This window comes from Rhipicephalus microplus, chromosome 4, assembly GCF_043290135.1.
Source record: "Rhipicephalus microplus isolate Deutch F79 chromosome 4, USDA_Rmic, whole genome shotgun sequence".
NCBI lineage: Eukaryota > Metazoa > Arthropoda > Arachnida > Ixodida > Ixodidae > Rhipicephalus > Rhipicephalus microplus.
In genome coordinates this window covers 45953165-45976701 of record NC_134703.1, presented here as the reverse complement: position 1 = coordinate 45976701, position 23537 = coordinate 45953165, and the positions used below count along the sequence as shown (strand labels likewise).

General features: G+C 43.0%; 1 protein-coding gene across 1 annotated transcript in view; it reads right to left on the bottom strand.

Annotated features, from left to right (window-relative positions):
- Window positions 1-23537, bottom strand: part of LOC119172639 (ATP-binding cassette sub-family G member 4) — a 68006-nt gene that overhangs the window by 15828 nt on the left and 28641 nt on the right. The window contains exons 2-10 of the mRNA XM_075892688.1: window positions 22251-22410; window positions 20254-20408; window positions 17685-17802; window positions 13713-13899; window positions 12211-12356; window positions 11122-11245; window positions 8369-8492; window positions 3334-3479; window positions 329-430 (exon numbers count right to left, since the gene is read on the bottom strand). Of these exons, the coding sequence (XP_075748803.1) occupies window positions 329-430; window positions 3334-3479; window positions 8369-8492; window positions 11122-11245; window positions 12211-12356; window positions 13713-13899; window positions 17685-17802; window positions 20254-20408; window positions 22251-22410 (1262 nt within the window). The remainder of the gene's footprint in view (window positions 1-328; window positions 431-3333; window positions 3480-8368; window positions 8493-11121; window positions 11246-12210; window positions 12357-13712; window positions 13900-17684; window positions 17803-20253; window positions 20409-22250; window positions 22411-23537) is intronic.

Below are 23537 nucleotides of genomic sequence, written 5' to 3'. Positions count from 1 at the left end.
ACAGAGATTGGCTCCCTTCTGCAGCTTTTGTGAAGGAAGTCGAGCACAATCAAGAAGTTCGATCTGGATCGTACTCAATCACGATCAGAACTGACCGTCTGACACCGGAGTAGCGCAAATCGATTAGCTGTCCTCCTCATGACCTGCAAGGTATACATTTTTTTCCTTATCTCAATGTCTGCCTAAACATCGGTTACACCTCTGCATTTTCTCATCAACTCTGCCGTCTTCCTGCCTCCCGTCGTTCTTCGTTTCATTGCACAATAAGTAGTATTTCGCTCATTCTCGATTTTTTCTAAATTTTCTTTTATTCCGATAATGAACATACCTTGCTTCGTGTGACACACAAGAAGCACCTTTTCATGAGTATTTTGAACTGCTTCCAGTAGCCCAATCGTACTTCATACTGCCGCTTCATTTCCTCTTTTTCCTATTAAAATGATAATAAAGACGTATATAGTGCTGAGTAACATCGTAGAATCAGTTATATTCATATTGAAGTGAATTTTTTTTTCGTTTCACACAAAGGGGAAACCGAGGCCAAAAGCTGGAGGGCCTGACAAAGGCCTCTGCTCCCTTGTACAGCCTGACATAAATAAACGAAAACACATAATGGCAGAGCTAGCTGCATTTTAAGCATGCAGCGCAGGCAAGATAAAACACATTATAAAGGCACGCACTGATAACAAATACAAACTTATGCAAAGAAGAAATCAGAATCGGGTAGACATTTCTACGTTTGCTTTTTGAACAATCACATGCAACATTGAAATCAACATTCGTCCACATTTTATTAATAGCCACAGTTACCTGATAAATTAATTTTTGTTTACCATAGTTTGTGCGCGTCTAAGAAATAGGGTGTATTTGTTTTCGAAAGTGGTATGCATCGTTAGACAAAGTGAAGTAGTTGATTGTTCTTAATATACTGCAACAGTCAAAAGAGGTAGACTTGGTTCACTTTAGGCAAATCGTAAGTACAGAACAATGACGCCGTGCAAAAATGCTTGGGTCTGCTCGGTACCCATGAATGCATCGCAAAGTACTCTTTATATATATAGGTCATTCCATATCAAGTCTATTTCGTCTATTATCGAACCTCTCGCATCATGTTGAAAAAGATTGTGGGAATATATGTGAATGTTAGAAGTAGTTATGAGCCGTTATATTTCGCAGAAAAATTTTGCGTTGCCCAGAGGGCACTTCAAACTTTGGCCACGTCAGTGAAAGCGTGTGATGGTAAATAATTTATATAACAATGACGGTTTGAGGAATCAATATGAAACATTTTTGTCGTTGATCTTACAGGCCTACACTTTCATGAATATCACAATTTATTATCTTTTACTTTTCTTTTCTGTTTCACTTTGGCGAAAATTTGCAATATTTTGTATGTTTAGCCTTTTTTATAAAAACCACAAATATTTTCCGCCAGTAATATACTTACATTTCCCGTTTTATATGTTCCTATGGTAAATGAATAAATACCTTGGGATAAATGAATAAAAAACGTTGTCAAAGTATTGAATCTTAGAAACCACCGCGAGAGAACTGCTAAATACGATTGTTTCTATGTCAAAGCATCAACTCACCCAACAATCAACTCTTTTCAAAACAATGTGACAAAGTTAGGAAAAACTACATTTTGACTAATATTGCAGCCTAATTTTCGTGATGTAGCGGTACAGACAAAATATGGCTTTTATATTATTACATAGTCTAGTTCAACAGTAAAAGCAGTAGAAAGTTTTAGAACTTCTAAAACAAAAGCTGCTCTTCGTAAGAGCAGCTTTTGTTTTACCTTCACTGCATAGCATGGCAGCACGAGGATCCATCCAGGGTTTTTCGGCAGCGAATGATGCACGTCATACAACTCCTTGTCAGTTGCTATTGCGATAGCAATTATATACAGTCTCGGTTGGTTTTTGCTCTCGCTGCCACCGCCACCGTCATGCGCTGTATATTTACACGCATATATATATATATATATATATATATATATATATATATATATATATATATATATATATATATATATATATATATATATATATATATATATATATATATATATATATATATATATGAAAACTTAAGAAAGAACAAAACTGCCCGCGCTAGGCACCCAGCTCGTCGCGATGCACCAAAGCGCGTCTTATACGATGCTCGCGCATGTAGAATTTTCTGCTTTGGCCTTTCACCGGAACGATTGCGTTAGTTGCCTGGGCCCGGAGAGGTCACTTCGCTCACTAGGTAGGCGAGCCCCGTTTGCGAAAAGAGCCCGCTTTTCAAACACAGCGAAGTAAGAACTGGGACACTTGTTAGTTCGCACTCATATCTGTACCTGTGATTACATATAGTGCGTCATTTTTGTTTAAACAGCGCATTAAGTGTCGAGCTGCAAACGATGTTAGTTAGCTCTCGTTTTATGTGTTGTTTTGGTGCGTCTTTTGTGCTTGAGTAGCGTGCTGAACGTTTCAAACTGTCAGCCGTTCTCAGCGATTCACTCCAAGTTGTTGCTATCGCATTCATTGCCTCGTCCTTGTGGCGAAGCTGTGATTTTTTTTCTTAGTAATACTGCTGTGTATAACGCATAAATGGGGCATTAGTGCTTTCTTTATAAAAAAGTATCTTGTCCTTGGAACCATCAAAGGGCAGCTGCGTTACAATGAACCGCTTCTTAGTCCCAGGGGGCAGAATTATAATGCAGTTGATGGCCAGTAATATAGTATCGGGGTGGTGTGTTTTACTTCTGATGAATAATACACATGCCCCTAATGATAATAAACACTATAATCAACGTCATAACAGAAGTATATTTCATCTAAGCTCTTTTTATTTCGGGTATAGGCCGATGCGTAATCCCTTACCACTGGTGTGCATGATGAAATTATGTATCCTAGGTGTACACGTTGAAGATGACTTGATGTTAATGATAGCATTCAAAGGTATAGCACATCCAAGACGTGTATTAACGTGTCATTTCTTTGAAACGTCGTGGATGCGTCATAACTTTGTTAGCGTAGCATATACAGAAAAACTACGTGGTCAAGCTATAGAAGTGTGCAAGAAACATCCGAGCAATGTTTAGGGTGGCATATACGCGATAATTTGGGTATATTAAGTAAGAGGATCTCCAAAACAGCACTGGCGCGCTTGTGCGAAATGCGATAAGCACCCTTTAACCAATATTAGGTGCAGGTTAAAAAACTAAGGTGGCTCAAAAGACATCGGGAAAACAACCGATGTACTCACGGAATTCCTCGAAATCCCACTAATCTAACTGTGCCTTTACCCACTCAAACGAACTGATAAACTTGTTTACATGCTTACCTTATCACTCATTATTCGTCCGCCATAGCTGGTGAGGGACGTTGATTCAGACCTATTCTCGCTGTTCACGGGGATGTCATCAGGAATGAAGAGGTTTGATAACTTGGTCGTCATCTCTCCGTGTTCACCAAAAGCTATCTCTGTAACTGTATAATGGGCAAGAAATACATTTTCTGACGGTGTCATACCGACCGAGTAAATCGTTTAAAATTCACTGTCCTGCTTTTTGTACCCTGTGCTCTGCAAGTTGCTTCTTGGTCGTATCACGAGTTTGTATCCCCAGCACAGCCACAAGCAGGCTTTGTAGTTTCAGTAACCTCAACTGGAACAGGCTGCGGGACTGGTCGGCATGGTTATCAACAAAATTTATGCGAGAGACATATGTAGGTTATAGCATCGCAAAGGCTTCCTTTTCCGACGAAGACATGCGCGTCGTACATATATAATACCGGGTGTTTCAAAAAAATTGGTCGAAAATTCTCAGAATACAGCGAATACCGGTATTTCTTCCACGACTTCCCATTTGCCTTTTTTGTAACCGCATGGCATCTTTATATGGCTCAACACATCATTTTGGACAATAGTTAGGAAATTAAAGTGAACTGTTTAACTAGTGGAGTCACGTGGTTTTATAAAATGGGGAAATTCAAGCCCATCATGCAGAGCCCATCACAGTTTTGAGATTTCGAAGAAGCGGCTTCTACTAATTATTGTGAAGTGATGAAATTCCCGAAATTTTAGAGACGAAATGGAAGCTCGGAAAAGCGAGGCTGTCGTATTCTGTTGAGACGTCCAGAATGAATTAGCGTTGTTATATAAACTCTCAACCGACTCCGCTGTGTGGGTGCGTGGACTGCGCTTGCAATGATAGCACGGATGACACACATACGTTAACGAACACGGAAGACTTACAACTCTGTTAACATTGTCTTGAAGAGTGACGTCACTCTGGTTGTCTGCTTGCCCCGCTCACCTGTGCTCGAGTTCTAATTAATTGATTGATTGATTTGTGGGGTTTAACGTCCCAAAACCACTATATGATTATGAGAGACGCCGTAGTGGAGGGCTCCGGAAATTTAGACCACCTGGGGTTCTTTAACGTGCACCCAAATCTGAGTACACGGGCCTACAACATTTCCGCCTCCATCGAAAATGCAGCCGCCGCAGCCGGGATACGAACCCGCGCCCTGCGGGTCAGCAGCCGAGTACCTTAGCCACTAGACCACCGCGGCGGGGCATGTGCTCGAGTTCTATTTACGCCAGTGATTTTCGTTGAATTACATCACACCACGAAAATTCCTTGAGGCCGCTCCTTGTATGTCTCAAACCTCCAATGGTTTCTTAGCATGAAGAGCCTTGATTCTCCTATTGAGCATAAGTTCCACTAACTAGAAATGCAATTGTCTATCTTTGCTAATTACTGTCCCAGTGATGCCTTTTGATATCATAAGATGACTTGGACGACGACAAAGTGCCGGTGCGGCAGAATGCCGAATGTTTGAGTTCCATGGTTTTTGGTGAATAATTTTCATTTCGCCTGTCAACGCAGTCTCCTGCTTGTGTGCGATGGGGGTAGAGCTCTGCGGAAGACTTCCGGACACTGAAATGACCGCGGGTGTTGCTTCCAGGAAGCAATACAGCTCCGAGAGTGGCACTGACAGTGATGGCACCAAACCCTATACTACGCCAGCATTGATGAATCAAGGGACGACAACTTCGAGCTTGTGAGAAACCACAAGGGAAAGGAAGGGAAAGAGGGAAAGATTTCTGAGCACGTCACCCAATTCGAGTGAGCCCACCATGCGATCGTCGCAGAATACCAAAGTATTAACCATCCTTTTCAAGCCAGTTCTCGCTGTTAAAACATGAGACGCCTTAACCGGCAAGCCATGTCTGTACAGCTGGAGGCACTGGTACCGAATGAAGTAAAGGAAGTAAGAGTGAATAGCAGCAAGAACATTCTAGTGACTGACGTCAATCAAGTGACTGCACTTAACAGGTTGCGTGAAGTAACGGAACTTAGTGGGATGAAATCCGCTCTCATATACCACTGGGCAAAGTATTTACTGGGGTGATATATGATGTTGTCGAAGCCATTACCAACTCGGACCTACCAGTCTTGATTAAGCCGGCTTCGGAAGATGCCATTATTACAAGTATATGTAGTATCTGGAAATCACGATGCGTAAGAATTACATTTAAGAGCAAATCACTTCCATCACACGTAAAAGTGGGCCACCTCCGACACGTAGTTTGTCGTTTTATACCGAAACCACTTCAGTGCCGAAAGTGCATGAAGTTAGAACATGTAAGTGGTGTGTTCACGAACTCTACTGTCTGTTCCCGATGCCCTGGGTACCACAACAAGGACACGTGCCAAGCCACGACTCTGAAGTGCTGAAATTGCAATGGGCCACATGATGCCTATTCGAAAGACTGTCCTTTTATGCGAAATGAGTTGACAACACTGAAGAACAGGGCTAGAGATGACATCTCACAGCGAGAAGCAGCCGCATCCATTACGCGACAACGGTCCCGTCACTGGCACTGCACCAAAGCCACCAAAACCTCATCGCCTCGCGAAGCACGTCCAAAACCACCTCCACCTCTCCCACTCTGGCCAAGCGCTGTCGGTTCTAAGAACAAAGGCGCTTCTGCAAGCAGTGGATCTGACGCTTCATCCTTATCACCAAGTCAGAACGCAGCCGTTTTAAAGGAAAATGATGCCTCTACCAGCAATGCAGGTGACGCTTGGCCCGAACTCCCTAAGATACATGCGCCTGATGGGAGACATCAGACTTCGACGGTGAGGGGCACTTCATCGGTGCCTCATAACTTGACTAAGGACACCTTATCAGCATGGTCAGCACCCTGGTCAGTGCTGTGCATGTGCTGCTGAGCAAGATGCAGACACCGACAGCTCAAAGCGTGTTGCAGCTGCTTGACACCATCGCTCTAGTTCTCGCAAGCCTTCAGAAATCTGCTGCTTGAAAACGCAAGCGCCACCATCATGCCTTCTCCATCGGCAAGATTTTGGGTGCATGAAACCGCGCATACAAGTTAATGCAACGAATGTGCTCAATTGATTAGGACACGGATGTGACTCACCATCTGTGATGTCAAGCACATAACTTGCAGTTTGTCGGCGGCATGATTGACATTTCTCTCTCTCTCTCTCACTCTCTCTCTCTCGAGAACTTTTATTCCCCTTATCCCCTCCCCAGTGCAAGGTAGCCTACCAGGCTCAGTCATGGTTAACCTCCCTGCTTTTCTTTCATCCTTATTTTCTCTCTCTTAAGATGACTTAGGCTATGGAAGATGTATTTGTGAAGGCATCGAACAAATATCAGAATTTCCTGATTTCTGAAAATTTCTGACATTTTCTTGAAGCACCTAGTATGTCCGTTTATTTACATACAAATATGACATGAAGCAGTGCAGCTTGACGCGTATACCGCTTTTTTCCTTTCATTTATTTATTGATTTATGTACATGCCTCGGGGATCCACTGGATTAGGAATGCATAAAACTGATAATTATAGATAATATTACGTATTATCAAACAGGATAAAAGGGTATAATGCATGCACATGATTTCAAAATACTTTAGAAGATTGCATGAACGTAACTGTAGAGTAAATGTGATCACTCGAGTAAGAGCCACAAAAGTAGTCCAAATATATAGGATTATACAAAAAATACGAATAACACAGAAATACATGCACAAAAATAAAATACGAATGATACGAGTTGTACAAAAAATACTACACAAAACATCATTCAACGTATAAACAAGAATCATATATACATAGAGGGTTTTTCACCTAAAAAGCACCAAAGAATAAAAAATAAAAAGGAGTGCTACGCCTCTCCAGCTAGTGCAGTATTGCCCTTAGCTGTATGTAGGACGTCAGAATATTTTTTGGTCCTCCAAGCACGATAATTAACAACGATTACTTAATGAACTTTTTAAATACTGACTCTACAGAAAAAAATTCAATACAACACTTGTAGCTCTTATTCAGAAATAACAAATTTTTGGGTTACGGTAAGGTAACAACGCTGGTTAATTTTTTTCGAGGGTTTGTTTAAAGTGCGCGAAATTTTAAAAAAATACCACGTGATTGCCGCCTAACGCGCAGCGCTTTGAGTGCCCTGAAATATAAGTTAAATGAATTATTTATTTTTATTTATTTATTTATTATACCCTCAGGGCCAGAGGCATTACAGAGGGGAGTAGTACAGAACAAAGGCATAACATGAGGTAGCATGGTTACAAAAAACGTTGTGTACATAAAAAAGAAAAGGAAAGACAAAACAAATTAGTATTATCGCAACAATGTGGTCACACAAACACAGATTAAACATCAGATATTTCTGAATATACAATATTGGCTAAGGCAGCACGGAACAGTTGGTTATCGGTGATACCCGCAATTTCAGCGGGAAGGTGGTTCCATTCCCGGGACGAACGGGGCAAGAATGACTGAGTGGCAGATTTTGTATGATAATAGTTAATGCCAACCTTGTGACGGTGGTCAATGCGATGGGAAATGTATAGTGGTTGGGGTAAGAGTTCGTTGCGAAGGCTTCTCACGCACGAAAGTCACTTAAACAGGCTATCAGTGACTACGATGGACATTAAGCGATGGTTGTATGGTACCATTAAAAGGGAGGTGGGCGAAAGAAAGAAACGAAGACAATGAACTCCGACGAAACAGTAGCTGCCACATGCATTTCCATACAAGACCGGAGGCCGTATTCGGCGCAGCGCAGACGTTCTTCTTTCTTCTTTTCGGGCCAACAATAAACATGATGGTGGGGGAGAGGGCATCTTTAGATGCACTCATACAGGAGAGAAAAGAGTTGAGCTATGCAAATCACTTTCGCGTACCAAACCTGCAATGCAGCATGAGCTCACCTAGCTAAACAAAATTATTCCAGCGCCCTCTTCATTTCCACGCAAGGCACCTTTCAGGCTCGTTGTGTGACTTCAGGGCATTCGCCGTCGTAAAACAATCAAATAATCACTTACTCAAGTCAGATGGACTGCTGTGCACAGGGCAATGAAACTTGTGAGATTCCAAAGATTCCAAGAATGGTGGCAGCTGCGCCACTGAGCCATTGTATATGCATTTCCCTTCGGAGAGCATGTAGAGCTGAAAAGGCCTAATCGTCAAAAAAATGCAGAAGCTTCGGCGGTTTGCAATTATAGAGCGCTTATTTTTTTGAAACATTTCCTGAAAAGTAAGGCATCATAGCTGTACCGTAATTCTACACTTTTTTTTACAGCGAAAGCTGTTATAAAATTACAATATGGGTCACGTGCGCACCGTAGTTGTCCGCCGCCGCCGGTGTACATAACCACTGTTGCACGAAATGAGAAATAACCTCAGTAAATAAAAAAAACCAAGGACACAATGTGATTCAAACCGGGGTCCCTTGCGTGCCAGCCCAGTATTCTACCACTGAGTCACGCCGGTACTTCGAACTCTTTTGCAAACTTTATGGCCTTAGGCAGGCTTGATATCGGGAAAAGAATCGCGTCAATGTGAGTAATAAAGAGTTTTAGAACAGTGAAGGAACAACCAGGTGTTCCATAATGCGAATTGCGAAACTAGTAGGTCATCGAATGCTCCAACAATTAACAAAAGCTTGATCTTGTCCACCTATTATGTGTGGCGCATACCCACTGTGGGGGGAATGAGGGGATTACAAAAGCTTCTGGCATTTTTCTTCATCGTCGTCTCCCACAGCCCACAAATCACACAATGTTCCGTGCAAGGGTGCAGTGGGTACCACGCTTCTCCGAAGAATGGCGAAGGATGACATATTCAATGCCCGCCTATTATGCAATGATTGATGGCGTAGTGGGTACCCTGCAAGTGTGTTTGCAGCAGCTACGCATATATTGCTAAAAAGGGGGCTCTGAACGGCAGCTGTTCCTGCTTTCGCTGTGACAGTGGTGTGCGTTTCACGCAGGCCCGGCAGTTTGTTTTTATTTTTTTCTTAAGAGGAAGCATTATTTAGTATGAAATAAGTGTTGAACATAAGCGGTGGTAAGTGTTTTGTTATTTGATGATCATTCGTTGAAAATGTGGAGGTTTCTGAACGCTGTTTTCAGTGCGCGCTGAAAGGTGCACGTAAGCATCGCGTTCGGTCTGCTGCAATTCTTCATAAAGTCATCTGCATTTGGTTAGGCAATAGCAGCTGCTAGCGTGTAGCTCTAGCAGCATGTTTATGAAAACCTGGAGAATTCCACAGAAGAGCTTCAGCGTTAAAACAAAGTTATCTTCAGTTGCAAGTCACTTGTTTAGGAAAGGCTATCGATATTCCATTTACATGAAATCTGCAGCGCAAAAAGAAAATATATAGTTATCCAGAAACAAAAATCAACAAGAAAAACACATGCACCAAACTGAAACAAATAGAAATTATTATGGCAATGGGCGGTTGGATGGCGGGGAAATAATGCAAAGGGTTCTTCACGCACGTGCAGTGTCAATTTTTATGAAAGGGAACACGGCACCTGCGCGCTCCGGCGGCTGCTGGCAGCGCGTTCAAGCGGGAGCGATAGCGATGAGTCTCTTTTCGCGTTATCTCGCAGTGAGCAAAACAACCATTTGTTGCTGATATAGAACGGCAAGCTTGCAACCCCTCCCCTTTCAAGCCGATTAGTAGTTCTCGCGTAATCGCCTTGAAGGGGGAGGGGTCGCAATTTTGTTTCTGGTTCCATATCAGCAACGAATGGTTGTTTTGCTCGCTGCGAGATGACGCCAGAAGAGACTGTGGTTGCTCTCGCTCCCGCTTGAACGCGCTGCCAGCAGCCGCCGGAGCACGCAGGCCACGCGCTCCCGTGTTCCCTTTCATAAAAATTGACACTGTACAATTTAAGAACCCGTGTCTATACCTGGCATATACGAAATGTAAGCATAACGTACATGACTACATATTGCTATTCGAGACAATAACGCGTATGTTTGCAGTATTGTATCAGTATCTTGCCCCATTTCTTGATAAAATTAAACATTTTGCTTGTGAATTGATTCTGATGGTTCTCAAGAGAACTTAGCATGGCAGTGATGCGCAAATCGTTCACACGCCGCTTGGAATGTTCGCTGCGACCGAGAGTATACGGATCGTCACAGGTATGCCTGCTCCAATTGTGATCAATATCCCTGTTCACTATCGCTTTTTATAATTTTTTCTTATAAATCATAGCAACTGAAATGAATAAACACGGTATACTTGAATTTAAATTTTATTGAAGTTTTTGGGCACATTTTACTTGTAATTTTATTGCGTACGAAGCCACCTAGGTTACCAGTCAGACTTAATTCCTAGCAGCTATAGGTGTCTGCTCAGGCTTAGCTTTATTTATTTATTTATTTATTTATTTATTTATTTATTTATTTATTTATTTATTTATTTATTTATCAACATGTACGAAAACTCTTCAAAAGGCGATAGCAGGATTTGGATAATGTAATATACCGTACGTGCAAAATATAAAAAACATGTTTAAAAGTAAAAACATGGTTAAAGGCACACTGAGTGACAGTCGCAACTTCTTTCTTAGGTCAAAGGACCGGGCATACCAAAGCATTCCGAAGTTCAATAGCCCTGAGAAAAGAAAACTGTACGTAAAAATATCACTTAAACTTTAGCTCATTACTGCTCCATATTAGAAAGGGTTTTGCGCGCTATAGATATGTATTAGGGTAGGAGTAGTGAGCCTTTGATGCGAGTAGTCAAAATATGGGGAGGGATTAGCGTACTATTACTCACGTTGTCAAATTGAGAGAACAGGCGGGCACTCGGGTTGTGTATCGAGCACAGCACGGTGCGTCCAGACGCAGCGAGTGATTTCAGCACCTTAACACAGCGCAGCGCCGAGCTGCTGTCAAGGCCACTGCAAACGTTTCAGAGATCTTATTTCAAGAAAAAAGTATTCATTCATTCATTCATTCAATCAATCAATCATTCATCTATTCAATTGACTTTACGCCGGTAACGTTAACTTGGTCGCGTGCATTAAATGGTTAAGTATAGCAACATAAAATAAATATGTGTTATGTACGAAGACTTCAATATCATACATGTGTACTTATGCAAACATAAATGATATCAGGTGGACAAATAGTAAACGAGCACGTGATTGCACTCACACGTAACACTTCGAACGCACAACCAATGGTAAGTGATATCGACAAAATGAATACAAAGGAATGGGAAACGCATCCGAAGACGGCAGAGCGCTACGTATACGGTGATGAAATGAGCAGGCATGAAATGGAATCGGCTCACACAGAACAGTGCGTATAGAGGATGCCCCTATTTAGAATGCCACTTTGTTACTTTGTGCAGACGGGGTGCCTAATACTAAGGTGACGCAGAGACTGTCCTAGGAGAATAACGAAGGGAAAGAGTTGAGAGGCCCGTAACGGTATTGCTCAGCATACGAATCAGCCGAAGCTGCCTAGCTGCACCGACATTAGGATAGCGATAGCACTCTTACCACCTCCTTATGTGAACAGCAATAGATATCGCGTGGGGAAATGTACGTCAGATAACGACAGCTATTGAGTACGTCCGTTTACCGCCGTCGACTTAATTGTTGTAATTATACGACTCGTGCCAAAAGGCAGCACCCAATCACAGAAAAAAGTAACACATGAAGACAGTCCATTTTTATCGTTATCTCCAGTCGTTCTACTTCTAACCATTCTAGCTATCTCAGTATCCCAGGATGTCGTAGTTCATTCTCTTCTTCGCAGAGATACCTAAGCCTAAGTAGATAGAACTACTACAGCTGCACCATGGGTACCCACTCAACCAATTATAAACAACGTAAACCATAAATAGAGTGCGACTAACCTTGTCGGCTCATCGAGCAATATCACCGGTGAATTACCGATAAGCTCTTGTGAAATGGCCAGGCGCTTCCTCTCTCCGCCAGAAAGAGATCTAGTCAACGTGTCTGCGCATTCATCGAGGCCCCATTGCTCCATTACTTCGGTCACCTGTATCACGGAAAAACAAGAAAATGGTTTTTTTTTTCATTATCTACTTCATCATTCACAGTAAATGCGCACTCAATTTTTCTTCACTGTTAACGTTATGAGCCCTAAAACCTTCTCTGATGGTGGTGCTTACAGGAAGCCGCTGCGAATACTAGTGACTGATGCTCTCTTATAGGCCACTTTTTAACCAAGTGTGATTGAGAAGAAGCCTTGATGACAATACAGAACAAAAGGACAATTTATTTTTCATGTGAATGAATGAACAATCTTTTAGTAGCCTCGGTATAACTGTTATTAAAGTTTGTCTTTTAAAGACGATGTTCATTCGGTAAACTCTTGCACAGTATACTTAATGTATGTGATGAAAAATACTGACAGAATAACACCGCCGCATCTACTTCAGGAAAGTGAAATATCCTCTTTCCCTCACCACGTATTTATAATCTTTTTAATGGTTCAGATGATAAACGTCTGTTACAGCACCAAAACGGGTGGGGCGCAGAATCTTCAACATACCAAAACCTTATGTTCCCTTAAATTTGTTATATGTACTTCCTACGCAGCGAGACCCATTAGGTGAAAAGCGAGACCCACTAGGTGAAAAAAACAGGCTTTTATCTGTTCGAAAGAAATGACAATGTCAACCACAGGGGCTCCGACTCCTCATCTGTGTCCTCCATCACCAATATATCTTGGTAGAGGATCATATCGAGTGACAGAGCTGTGTCTAAGCCAGATAAGTGTGACTGGTCAAAAGCGCAGGCGCAATTTATATCACGTACGCACGCTCAGCCAAATAAGACCCAATGTTAGCCATCAAACAAATGAAGCCCATCGTATAACTTTTGTGTGTATTTTAGGGAAAATACAATCTGCCTAAATGAATAGTATATAGGAGAGACTTTCGTTCTGCACTGAACGTAAAAAGCAGGATGAGTAATTCCGTTAGTACTTTATCTTTTTTGTGTGTCACTCGATTTTCTGCTACATTTGTATTTTATACGTTGCGACTCGTCTAGAACTTTCCGAATTCATCAGCAGGGAAGGTTTCTTATAACTTCGGGGGCGAAATTGGTTGATTGATTGATTGATTGATTGATTGATTGATTGATTGATTGATTGATTGATTGATTGATTGATTGATTGATTGATTGATTGATTGATTGATTGATTGATTGATTGATTCTATAGTCGGCGGAGTATTTCACACTGAAAACTTGTTCTGTTTTATACATTTATGTGTTCCTAACTATTCCTCTAATAAGACACAGAAACGGACGAACGTACACAGTTGTTTTTCTTTAGTTTGCGTAGAAATGAGTATGCTTGAGTTTGCTTACGCAATAAAGAACTCACGAGGAGGTCAATGTTCTCGCCTCGAATTGTCGAGGTCCTCAGCTCCAAGCTCAAGGCGATAGCTTCGCGTACAGTCAGCTCTTGCAGCAAACAGTCGTCTTGCATGACGTAGCAGCTCTGCATATTGAACAGTTCCACGCTTCGGAGGTAGCCATTCACGTGTACTTCACCTTCGTAACCCTTGTGGCTGGGGGAAAAAATGCAATACATCAGAGCACTTGTGTTTCACTTTCGTAATAACAGAAAAAATACAGAACAAATGTCTTCTCCAGATACAAGCTCATTATGAAACCACCACTTTTTTGTCTTTTCATGATTCTTGTTGTTGGCGTCGTTTTCGTAAGAATATATGGGTCTTTTTCGCCGTTAAATGAGCATCATGTCGTGAAACTAAAACATTCATGCTTGGGCATATCGCCCTTTCTACATGTTTTTCGTCTTCCACTTACAACGTGTCTACTGCATCTGCGAACTGTAAATTTTGCCCAAACGAGTTGCAATACAATACAATAATAATTATTTTCTGCGTTTAGTTTTTTACATTCCATACAATAAGAACATATATGGGTGATAACTCCTTCAAACGATGCGATATACAGTAAGATCGTGTAACGAATCTTGCGGGGTCACCAAAAATATTCCTAAGATCCAAAATTCGTATAACGAGAAAGCGTGGAGAATTACTACGTGACAAAAAAACTTTGTGAAAAAAGCTGGCATGGATTTTCATTTATTATTTCTCTGGGTCATAGCAATGTCATAAACAGCCCTGAATGATTGCGAGTAACATGTCTAGATGTTAACGAGCATACTTGTACTCGTAAATATCACTGTTAACAATCATACTTGTACTCGTAAATCACGCGTGTGCATGTGTTAATTAATCAACCAGATGCATTGTGGCCAGCAACAGCTAGTATCCCCTTCCTAACATTGCACGCTTTCCTGAATGACATTACACAGCGAAAGTGACTTAACAAGCACTTTGTACGTGATAGATGAGGGGCGAAAAGTTTTAGGTCCACTGTTCTTTGTTCTTATTGATTTCTTATTGCGGTGGTGCTGGGAAATCGCTTCAGGACACTTGTGGCCGTACCCGTAATTTCGGTAAGCTCGCTGAAAATTCGGGAGTCGCTCGCGCAAACCGGGAGAGTTTGCATGTTTGTACGTCGCCTACAATTGTGCATGTTGGCGCATGTTGACGTTGAACACAACACTTGAACTAAAAGCAACGCCATCTGTCTAAGGTCGCCATTCCACATTGAACTCCACGGCCAGACTAGAGGGAAACGATATGCGCTTCGTTTCTCCCTGTTACCCAACCGAGTTCTTCTTTACAGCCAGGCGAGGCAGCCAGGCGTCCGTCGCAGAGCTATTTTTGGTACGGATAGACGCAATGGGTGAGGCCAATGCTTGGGAAACGTGCATCGTACCAACCACATATACAGGGGAAGCCCGTATCAGTCTCAGTTGGCATACCGTACGCAAGAAAGAAAATCACTTGTGTTGCCGGAAAAGAAGAACCTGTTTACGACTTGACGTATGGGAAAGTCGTAAACAAATCCAAACCACCATGTTAAAGTGTTGTAGAACACTTTAGCCTTGTTTCATTTGTCTAAACTGGTTAGCTTGACTGCATCTCTCGAAATTCGAGGTCCACACGAACACTGCGAAGGCCCGACGGAGCTTCGGTATATTTGCTCTTGAGCAATTAAACACCTGTATACCAAAGTTTTCAAGCAAAGAACAGATTGCTAGCACTTTCGAAGACACTGACAGATGATTACAAGTGACAGATGATTATTAACTTTCAGTTGAATTTCTTTCGCTTGTTCTTGCCAGTAGTTCTCACTATCCTTACAGGTGAGGTTACCTGCTTAACATTGGCAAAGTAGTCTGGTCTTCAACATTCTTTAAACCAGAAACCCAGACACATTCACCAGTTCACTAAACTGCCAGATGCATCATCTCGTTACTTTTATGTACTTGTTGTTTTATGTACAGCCACCCATCTGTTTTAACCCATATATGGCCAAAATTAGTCAAATTACCAAAATTAATTTATTTCCCCAAAGTGATTGCTTCTACGGCCTCAAAAAAACAGAATAAAGCTTTTATTTTTTAAAAGATCTTTCAAACAATGATTTTGGAGCCGTCCTGTATGTAGGACACTTGTGTTTGACACACCAAGAACAAAAAAAATTAGCGCCTGTTACTGTCATGTGAAAGTTACAGCACGCGCAATAACTGACGAACAATTGACAAAGATATCAGCAGCATCGAGAACAACTTGACTCTATATTACTTTTTTTCGCGGTATGGCGCTCAGTAACATGCATGAGAAATAGCTATTTTGTTACTGCGAGCACGCGGCTATTTGTAGCCCAGCGATCATTTAGACTTGCATGTCATGAAGACAGGGCATTATAAACACACCTTAGGTGGCTCTACTTTTTTTACATAAAAAACATTCGAGTTACACTGAAAAGTTTCACCATTCTACATGTAGGACACTGGGCATATATGGGTTAACCTGAACGCGCGGGCGTCGACCGCCCGATCGATAAGCGGCGTTTAACGGAGTACAGCAGCAAAATGAACGAGAATACGTGCATGCCTGCGATTAGCCGCCTTGCCCAGCTGTCTCCCCTTAGGCTGTTTCGAGAACCGGACACCAGGACGCCCGGAACAGACGCTTATAGACTCTTCGATCAATGCTGGCACCCTCAGCTTTTCAAAATTCGTGGCTGTACAGGCCTAAGAAGATGGATTTTAAAAAAAGACCGTAGCACAGTGCCTTTCATGTTGGTATCTGTTGTTGCCGACCAAGAGATCGAGGGTTCAAATCTCGTGGGCACAACTTTTCGCATTTGTCATCGGATCATGTACACTTTTGACGTCATTCTCATGAAGGCAAGATATGCCATATTGAGGTTGCCACATTAAATCACATGCTCTGGGACTGCGCCAGAAATCCGCAAGGTGCTATATCAGGAACCTTTCCGCCGCAGTTGGCCGCTGCCTTGTGCAGCCCCAGCCTCGGTGACCAACTCTGGGCCGTCCAGCAGGCCCCCGAGGCAGCGGTCAAGCAAGGTCTTGACGTCCCCACGTGGGAGACCTAAGGCCCCGTCGGCGAAATCTCTGCCGGACTTCCAATAAAGTTGTTACCAACCAACCAATTACCATGACGGAAATGCCCCACTGAAGTCTTGGTGGACCCTGGCATAAAAATAAAAATGCCGAGCGTAGCTTGCACTAGTGGCGCAATCCAAAAGGCACAACAGAGCTCATCGTTTCCTACCTGGTTGTAATCATACGAAGTATTCCCGAGTAATGCTAAGTTGTATGAAATATTGGCATGGGCGAGTGCAGCACAGCCGTCTGTGCAGCACAACCGAGTGGCTGCGCGCAGTATATCCAGGCAGGCAGACTGGTGGCGGAGCAGAGTATTGCCTAGCAAACCACGTGTACAGCTGTGCAACCAATCACTAAACAACGCGCGATGACGTCATTGTGACGCAGAGTCTTTTTTTTTTTTTTGCTTTGGACCGATTACGGTCGACTTATCAGCCCCGCTGTTTACAATCAAGCAGTCGTATTGAGTGTTAAGTCAAGCCGCACGCTCTGACGCAAAGAAAACTGTTTTAGGGTCGAAATTATGCAATACAATTGTAGACGCACAGCGGCGTAACGATCGCAAGCGTTGCCAGCTCCCCATTTCACAAGGAGCTATTTCGATAACCCGATTATTCCCGTCTACACCGCACGGAAGACGTGCAGATCACCACGATCAATAAGATAACTGCCCCTTTGTGCACGGTTACTACAATCTTTTACGCCATCACATCAACAGTTGAAACGTAGCCCCCATGCATATATTTTTCTCTTATGTGCTAAAAGTTGAATGATAATAAACAGTAAAAAGCGCAGTCCTGCACTTAACCTCTTTGTTATCCATGCAGCATAACTTACACGTGACCTGCCAGTATGTTGAGAAGCGTGGTCTTTCCAGCTCCCGAAGGTCCCATTACGGCGGTGAGGGTGCCGGGGGAGGCCTTTCCGTACAGCCGACTCAGCAGCTCTCGCTTCCCTGAAGTTTTGTAGAAGCATAAAAGAAATATTGCCGATGGTGCCATTAAAGAGTGTGTAACTATATCATTTGCAAAGCAAATACAACGCGAAGTCGGACCGTGCTTTAAATAGGTGTTTGCGAGTGAACAAAAGAGAACAACTTTCACATACAATGGATAACGACACATTGACACTACACCGCTGTCTTCCACTTTCCATCTTTGCAACAAAAGTCACTTCTGGTAGCAACGCTGTTTTGCCCCGTCGTGTCCACGTCAGTTCACATATTTCGAAAATAACTTTATGCAAAGCGTTCATCTTGAATAGAATCAAGCTATTTTTCACGATCAAGCTGATACGTCTTGACTTAACTGACATTTTTTAAGCAATTACAACACCATAGACAAACTTTAATTTCCTGATACGTTTTTCTACCTTTATTTATGGCAACGTTTCTTCTCCAACATCTAAGAAACAAAAAATATATTGTTTCCACAAACGCTGCACCTCACCTTAACAACCTAGCGTGGAATGCAAGTTTAAACAAGTTGTAGCACTCCCTATTCGATTGAACGCGTTTATGGAAATCTCGGTTTTACATGGCCATGACTAACCCTTCGTGTCATCCGCCGAGTAACCGCGTATTCACGCTCTCTTACCGGTTCCAAACCATTCTCTGGCAATCAATGCGTACGCTTTAAAACTACATATATTTTAAAATACCCATTCGGGCCATCATAAGACCGCCAAAAGCACATCGCGTACTATTATTTTAGCGTACTTAATAGCTAAGTCGCTATCACTCATGCCTGCGTCCTTCATTCTTCAGAAAACGGGAAAACGCTTTCACAAAATCATTTGCGTGCGACTCATGCCAACAAGTGATTTCGAGAAACACCGTAATTAGGAGGTCCCGAAAATTTCGACCATCTGGTGTTTATTAACGAGCCTTTTAGTGTTATCTGACTGGACGTTATTATAAGTAGCATTATTTTCAGCGCACTCAGTGTTCGTTTGAGTGCATTTTATGTGAACGATGGTGTTATGTAACTGGACCGTAATTTGTGTTCACTCGTGTCGATACGTGAATTGACTTCGTGCTGCGTTATTTTAGGAGCTTTGCTCGGCAAATTTCTGATGCTCATGCCTTGTTCGGCGGCGATGGCCGGCCACCGGTGGGCACACCAGTGTTTCCGGTGTACGCTACTACGGTCGCCGCTCACGGCGTCGTCTCCGGTGATTCCAACATTGCTCACTAGATGGCGCGTCACCACCCAAGGCGTCGGTTTTCCAGTAATTTCGAGAATGCTCACTAGAGAGAGCGGCAGCGCACACCACTCTCGGCACGCGTCCACTTCCTTTCTCTTCGGCGGCAGATCACGCAAAACACGCATCGTTTCTGCTCGGCTGCTGAGCAACCCAAAAGCCAAGGCAGCAGCGCAGCGACCTCGAAATGCACAGCAGCTCGGGCTCGCCGCGAAGACCCTGCGATGACAGCCTGGGAGGCCGGAGCGAAGAGTGCTCGCCGTCAAGCAAACGCGGAGCTGCGGGCCAGCGAAGCAGCAGTGAACAGAGCTCGCCGTCAAGCAAAGAAATCGGCTAGTCCAACACATGATGTCACGTTATGCTCTCTGATTCGTATCATATGACTGCAAACGTCCCACTAACCTCAGGGCACCTGAAGTGATGTTTGCCTTCTCGAACTTTCTATTGTGTCTCTTATTGAAGATTCCTTGGCAACATACTTTAGTGACCATAAAGTAATAATCTTTAAAGGTAAACGAGTCCTCAAGCTCACTGAGGAACGCTTTTTTTTTCTTCGTGATGATTATTAGTGTGGTTTTATGGCGCAGGGTCCATGGGGGGCCAAAGCCACCCATGCTCCCTGCGTTGCCCTTCTTGTAATTTGTCGTTTTTGGACTTAATATATAATGTATATAGTGTATACATCATAAAGAAATCATCTTTAAAGAAAAACGCGTCCCAAAGCTCATCGAGCGACGCCCTTTTTGTACTTTGCAAAAGATCACCTCTTGTATGTATAAAATGTATACACTTCATCAAATTATATATAGCGCATCCAAATGGAAATTAATAAAAAATGTGTAATGTATATATAAAAACATTGTCACGTCTATATATACTGGTAGGAGAGGTGTACGGAGGATTTGCGGGTGGCCGGATCATATCCGCGCAAGCTCCTCTAACATCATTTACTTTGTGGACATCATGGTGATGTTTTATGGCTTGACTCACTGACATGAACTGTTAATAGGTGCTGTTTTATGTAATGTTTTTTTTTACTGCTGCGATTTTTCTAAGGTCTGCTATCCGCGTAAGGGTGTAGCCACGTTGTAACATCTAATAAACAACACATAACTTGAAAAATAGGTGCAAGTTTTGTAACTAAACAGAAAAAAAAACGATGTCCATTATCACAACCTTTAAAGCCTATTAAATGCACATGTACCTGTTTTGTTTTTCACGAAGAAAGATATGTTTTTCCACTCGAGGGTAACAGGCGGACACCTTATGTCTTGAATAAGTGCCTCAGTGGCAGCGCTCACTTTCGTGCGCGCAGAGTTGATTTTCTCTTTGTCGTAAAGGTTGTCCCTTTCTTGCAAACTGCAAAGAGAAAGAAGATATGGCGGATATTGGCTGGTGTTAGTTAACATTGGTCAGTCAGGACAGCATTACGGTGGCTCGGCTACAGCTTTTGTGCAGGTGCCACTGGAACGCCATCCCGATCTCTCATTTGCCCATAAGGCAGTGCAACACCATTGCGCTTTTTGAAAGAAAGAAGTGTAAATTTAAGGGCTAGTTTTATTTGTCAGGCACAATATTAATGATAACAGACAATGACGCCACGGCAAGGATAGGAAATGTTATTGCTAGTAACTGTAAGGTAATTGTACAAAAAAATAACGTCAGGACGCCATCCTTTATCCACAAATCAGAGTGATGGCGTCCTGACGTGAAGCCGTCCTATGTGACGTCGTGATGACGTTATGATGAGGTCACAAATTCTGGCGATGGTTGGACATTTATTAGCGTAAAAAGTAGAACAGCTTTTTTCAGTAGCCCTCTGGGCAAGTAAACATGAATTGAATGTCAGTGTAGCACCTCGAGGTGTATATACATAATCATTCGTTTGGTTAACTAAAGCATCATCATCATCAGCAGCAGCAACCTACGTCCACTGCAGGACAAAGGCCTCTCCCATGTTCCGCCAGTTAACCCGGTCCTGTGCTTGCTGCTGCCAATTTATATCCGCAAACTTCTTAATCTCATCTGCCCACCTAATCTTCTGTCTCCCCCTAACCCGCTTCCCTTCTGTGGGAATCCAGTCAGTTACCCTTAATGACCAGCGGTTATCCTGTCTACGCGCTACATGCCCTGCCCATGTCCATTTGTTCCCTAATCCACTCTGCTCTCTTCTTGTCTCTTAAGCAGAACGAAAGCATATAACAGGATAAAAACGAGAAATTGCACTCGTCAATATATTGACACACTCCAGAGAACATCGCATTGTATGAAATGTATATAGATGTGTCATAAAAATTGAGTCGTCTCTCACGTATCAATTTTACCTTTGACATAAATTTACGTCCCCGTGAAAAAATTTGCACGTGGTTACGTTCCAGAAAGACATAATTGTACGAAAGAAGCGTAGAAAACATGTTCGTTCTTTACTACGTTATAGCAAAAGATAACACAGAGATGCTAGGACGACGCTAGAAAGTTGCCATGTGCACCTTCATCATCATCATGAGTAGCAGCAGCCTAAGTACGCCAACGGCACGACAAAGGCCTCTCCCCCATCAACGCAGTGCTTTGCTTTCTGCTGCCACGTTATACCTGCAAACTTCTTAATCTCATCCGCCCCGCCTAATTTCCTACCTCCCTCTCACGCGTTGGCCTTCTCTTGGAATCCTGTCAGTTTCCCTTATAATGACCAGCGGTAATCCTGCCTACATGCTATATACGTGCCCTGCCCATCTCTATTTCTTCTTCTTGATTTCAACTATGATATTCTTTACCCCCGTTTGTTCCCTGACCAACTCTGCTCTCTTTCTGTCTCTTAAGGTTTCACCTATCTTTTTCCTTTCCATCGCTCGCTTGTTATTCTCGATTTAAGCTGAACCTTCTTTGTAAGCCTCCACGTTTCTGCTCCACATAGGTAAGTACCGGTAAGATGTAGCTGTTAGATACCTTTCTCTTGAGGGATAGTGGTAGACTACCATTCACAATTTTAGGATGCTTGCCAAATGTGGTCCGCCGCATTCTTCTTATTCTGGTAATTTCACTCTCACGATTCGGCTCCGCGGTTACTACCTGTCTTAAGTAGACATATTTCTTTACAACTTGCGCACGTCCCTTCATACTTGTGTCCAGTGTAATCGTAAAGTGACGTCTAATGGACATGAAAAAACAATGATAATAAGCGATTGCAAGCGTCGTACTTACGGTAAGGAAATATCCGCCATTATGTTTGGTGGCCCGCTTTTCCCGCCAGGCGTTGCCTTCACTATTTCAGTGCCACTCTGTTGATATGTTGTTGGAGCAGCCACAAGCCCAGAACCTGCGGCTTCTTCAAACGCTACAGCTTCTTCACAAGTTATCCACCCTGCGTGAAGGGGCGTCACAATGCAAATCGATACGAACGAGTGCGTCATTTTTTTTTATCTCCAGTTTTCGAGTGCTATCTCTGTTCAAACGTCACCAAACGATGATCCCGCAAGCCCACTTTCATGCTGGCTCAACTACTTTTCCCCGGGGCCGCCGATAACAGAATCGTCACCTGCCCAAGTTCCAACATGAGGCACCATATCTGGAAACCCTTTGGACACTTGAAAACTTAACCAGAGTATTACGTGACAATCTATTAAAGGCGTCTTGCCGCACAACCCTGCTCATGTTTTCTCTTTTTTTTTCATATAATTCTTTAGCACACGGAGACAACGCGTGGTGTAAATATCGCAAGAAGCTCACATCTAGTGTTTCGCGCTTCAAAACCACGATATGATCATGAGCGACGCCGTAGTCACTGGAAATTTCGAGCATCTGGTGTTCTTTACGTACATCACCCAAGACCTCCAGTATTTTGCCTCCGTTGAAATGCGACCATTGCGACCGGCATCGAACCCGCGACTTTCGGCTCAGCAGCCGTTCACCATAACCGCTACACGGCCACGCATCAGACTGACGAAAAGGCTGACTGCTTGTTCTTGCTGGCGTTCATATTTGACGTTACGACGTGGTCGCTTGACCGTGCTTGCTTGACCAAGCCGACCGTATATTGCGTAATATAGAGTACTACTTCGTTTGCTTCGCTGTATTCTGAGTGTCACGTTTCGCGCCGCCAGCACTTCCCGTGTGCAGTCCCTGACTATTCAAAGACGATAGTCTTTCTTGGTGACCTTCGACAAAAGAAATTTTGTCTGTCTGTCTGCCTGTCTGTCTGTCTGTCTGTCTGTCTGTCTGTCTGTCTGTCTGTCTGTCTGTCTGTCTGTCTGTCTGTACATTTGTCCGTTTGTGAGCCCTAACGATACCTCAAACGGCACCTAACGGCCAACACCATCCGCAGCGCCCACCAATATTGCTCAATGTTTAGCATTCATAGTTGTGCGATTGTGGCGCCACGACAACGCTTCGATGTTTTCGATGTCTGCCTTTATACTAGAAGAGGCACAGACAAGTAACTCTAAGGAACGTAGCGTTTAATCGCGCTGCGGTCACAGTGCAACGCGATGC